The 4,009-nt window shown below is 31.7% G+C and overlaps 1 protein-coding gene across 1 annotated transcript; it reads right to left on the bottom strand.

Moving 5' to 3' along the window:
- Window positions 1-2,275: 2,275 nt before the first annotated feature.
- LOC110868684 (delta(12) fatty acid desaturase DES8.11) lies at window positions 2,276-3,741 on the bottom strand. The gene is made up of 2 exons (XM_022117920.2): window positions 3,654-3,741; window positions 2,276-3,573 (listed from the first exon to the last, which is right to left on the bottom strand). The coding sequence occupies exon 2, from the start codon at window positions 3,562-3,564 to the stop codon at window positions 2,419-2,421; it is 1,146 nt and encodes a 381-aa protein (XP_021973612.1). The 5' UTR covers window positions 3,565-3,573; window positions 3,654-3,741; the 3' UTR covers window positions 2,276-2,418.
- Window positions 3,742-4,009: the final 268 nt, after the last annotated feature.

Below are 4,009 nucleotides of genomic sequence, written 5' to 3'. Positions count from 1 at the left end.
GTAATTATTAAAATAACTCTGTAATTTCTACAAATCACAGGAACCATCTAGACATTTAATTCTTACATAGACCTTAAGACATTTTGTCTATTTATCATTTACAATATAAAATATTATTAAATAGTTAATAACGAATATTTAAGAATTAAACGATAATATTTTGAGCTAAGATACGAGTGAAATTATATATAAGTAAATACTATAAGTAATATTTTTTCTAATAAACTTTTTTAAATCAAGAAATCGAATAAGATGAGATGAAATAAAAGAATCATAAAAATAATATTGAGGTTACATAACATATGGTGCAATCAGTTACTTATTTACTAGATATAAGTTTAATGCATTTCATACTTTTTATTGAGTTATGGTTTAATACTTCAACTTTTTTAACTAACATAAATTTGAATAAAAAGATATTACAAATTGTTAATATTGATATTCAAGGTTTTTTTTTTTTTTTTTTTTTTCATTCTATAATTTAGATGTAAAAAATTAATGTTTAAAATAAAGATGACAACTTGTGTGGCATTTGACATGATGCAGCACATGTTCAACTCATGAACGTGACCCTTTTATTCTTATGTTCTTCTGAGAATCCCCATGTCCCAGGAATCTGGCACTAATTCTGATTATTCGTGAAATTAAATTCATTATTTTTATTCTTTTTGATATCATACGACTAAAAGACAACTAATTACTTGTCTCGTATGATAGTAACATTTGTAATTTTTCTTCATTCAAATTATACATTGATTCACAATGGTGGAGACACCAGTGTGCACTTCATAGTTCATACCCAACCATCTTCATTAGCCCCGATAGAATTATAAAAAACATTAATTTGACATAAAAACAACACCTTTGGAAATAAACTTGTATATGTGTTTGAAAAATATATAAATTTATTAAATTTTAATACATTTAAACGGCTATGTTTTTTTTCAATTATTTCAAACTTTTAAAATTTACCACATTCATATAATATTTAATTTATTTTTAATTATATATATATATAGTATTTAGATGTAGTTCTACTATTTGTTTATACAACGTTAAAATTTAAATAGTTTATTAGCAACTTATATGTTTATTAAAGATAATAATACAAAATGATAACAATGACTTTTGCTTAGTGATGGATTTAGCTTGTTAACATGGAAAAGCTCTCATCAAAAGACTTATAGTCTAGCGATATCAAAAGTAGAAAAGTTGTTTCTTCCCTAATGGTCGAGAATATTATTTTTGAACCGAAGTCCGGTTACAGGAAATCAATGCAAAATAAAAGTTTAACTTTCTATTTTGAATCATGACAATATTAAACCAGAGCTCATATATATGTTGCATCTATAAACCTAGTTGATGTGTGATAATTTTTTTTCAATATTTATCAACCACTAGTTGATAATTGTAAGTTTGAAATATAGTTATAGAACTATGGTTGATGATTGTAATTTTGAAATATAGTTATAGAACTATAGAAACTATTTTTAATGAAAATTAATCTGTCATTTGTATTTATGCTTTTATTTATCATGGTATTTATTTTGATATTGATACTTGTATCTGGATAAATTACAATAAGTTAATAATAAAGTAACAAAACAACAAAAAGGAGTTGTATATAGACATTTTTAATTTAATAAGTTAAAACAACAACAAGTTAATAATAAAGCAATAAACATTTTTAATTTAATAATGGATTTTATAAAAGACATAATAAGAGTATAAGACAACTTTGAATCATTCTTTAAAAGATTCTAAAAAGAATGATGGACAAATTTTACTTTTTAGTCATTAAAATTATTATTATATATAATAAGAGTATAAGACAACTTTGAATCATTCTCTAAAGAGTAAATTACGATTTTGGCCCATGTACTCATATCACTTTTACCCTTTTAGTCTAAAAAAGAATTTTTTAACATCTGAGTCCCAACGTCTTTTTTTCTAACCCTTTTGGCCTATAACACTAACCTCATCCATTAAATGTTAGGGGCCAAAAGGGTTAGAAAAAAAGACGTTAGGGGCCAAAAGAGTTAGAAAAAAAGATGTTAGGGGTCAGATGTTAAAAAATTATTTTTGGTCTAAAAAAGTAAAAATGATATAAGTACAGGGGCAAAAATCATAATTTACTCTTCTTTAAAAGATTCTAAAAAGAATGATGGACAAATTTTACTTTTTTAGTCATTATTATATTATAGTAGTATTATGGTTAAAACAAGCATCTAAAGAAACATTGTATAGATATTGTTACAATAGTGGTAGCAAAAGCTAAAGCCAAAGCCAAAGCAATCAGAAATTTAGCTTATATCATTTATTATATAAGGTAAAACCAAGGAGGAAACATATTAATATATATTCGAACAATGATTTTTGATATGTTAATTATCATATCCTTTTGGTGACTCAATTTGCTTATTTGTGAAACCAGTAGATACCCTTTTTCTCTCCATTAACCTCATCAGCTTCAATGAAAATGCAATCCTTTGTCTCTCTCCAAATGGCCTCTAGAATGGGTGTATCATCGTACTTATAGTATTCACCCAAAATAGGCTTCACAGCTTCCCTAGCCTCAAAGGTATGGTAATGTGGGATTGTTGGGAAAAGATGGTGAACGGTGTGGGTTCGGGTTACATCATGGAAAGCATGGTTCAAGAATCCGAAGTTTCTATCGACTGTGGCTAGAGCACCTCGAAGCCAGTCCCATTCGGTTGAGTCGTAGTGAGGGATGGATGGGTGAGTGTGGTGTAGGTATGTGAGTAAGATGAAGAAGCCACTCATGAAAAGGATGGGCATTCCGTAAATGTTGATCACCCATTGTGTGCCCATGATGGCTGCGGCGCGGTACACAGCGTAGCAAGTGGCGAAAACGCCTAGATCGGTTAGGAAAATCTGAAAGCGTTCGCTGTCGTTGAAGATAGGACTGTATGGGTAGAAGTGGCTAGTGATTCCCTTCTCGTATTTCCTTCCGTAAAGATTGAACACGAAGTACAAGGGGAAGCCGAGAACGATCTTGAACACGAACACAAGGAATGCTCCGGTTGGGTTGTTTAGGATCTCGGAATAGAGTTTATCCGACTTGCGTTTGGGGATCCAAACCTCGTCGTATTCGATGGAGTTGGTGTTGGCATGGTGGGTGCGGTGGCTGTATTTGAATCCAAAGTATGGAGTGAGGATCAACGAGTGGACGATGAACCCGATGGTATCGTTAAGCCATGGGTATTCACTAAACCCATGATGACCGCATTCGTGGCCGATGACCCACAAGCCCATAAGATAAGCACCTTGGAAGAACCAATAAACGGGCCATGCGACATACGCTAAGGGTTTAGGAAGCATGGGTATAAAAGTATCCGCGAGATAGTACAAGGCTCCGATGATGATGAAATCACGAAACACTGCTGCGAAAGAGCGTACAAGAGAACGCTTCCAACAGTGTGGTGGTATGGCTTTCTTGAGATCACTAAGCTCGAATGGAGGTTTAGAGACTGGAACGCGTTTGTGGGCGAGAGGTTTGTCGTCTGTGGTGTTAGCAACATTCATTCGTCCACCAGCCCCCATGGTTTTTACCTACATACACAAGATGACATTATCAGTTTACATTCATAAGTACATCCACAATCAAAATTAATAATATAGATTATTTATACCTTTTGAGACCAAGTTTTTTGCTTGTCTCTTGTGCTAGTGCTACTGGACTGTCTCAAACTGGAGAATCTATGTTGCTATTTATAGTTGGAGTTTCAAGTTTGGCTGCTGTAAAAGTAAAAGTACATTCCTATGATATCCAGAACATGATCTAACTACTCTCCTAAACCGGAACACAAATATTGACTTATGGAAACAAGACAAATGTATTTAGGTTATAACTAAGATAATTGGGAAGACGAAAAAAAACTATTTCAAAATGTTATTTTTTAGAAAGGTTGACTCGTGCACCCTTTAATTTTAATCTTAAATCTACATTTTTATCCACCGTGGGAATTAAATCCTCAACCACTTGTCA

The sequence above is a fragment of the Helianthus annuus genome, chromosome 17 (assembly GCF_002127325.2).
Source record: "Helianthus annuus cultivar XRQ/B chromosome 17, HanXRQr2.0-SUNRISE, whole genome shotgun sequence".
Taxonomy (NCBI): domain Eukaryota; kingdom Viridiplantae; phylum Streptophyta; class Magnoliopsida; order Asterales; family Asteraceae; genus Helianthus; species Helianthus annuus.
The sequence above is the reverse complement of the archived record's forward strand: the minus strand, read 5'-3'. Positions and strand labels throughout refer to the sequence as shown.

Bases quoted from the DNA above. Each gene is read 5' to 3' on its own strand.
- LOC110868684 (XM_022117920.2), bottom strand. From the start codon at position 3,564: ATGGGGGCTGGTGGACGAATGAATGTTGCTAACACCACAGACGACAAA.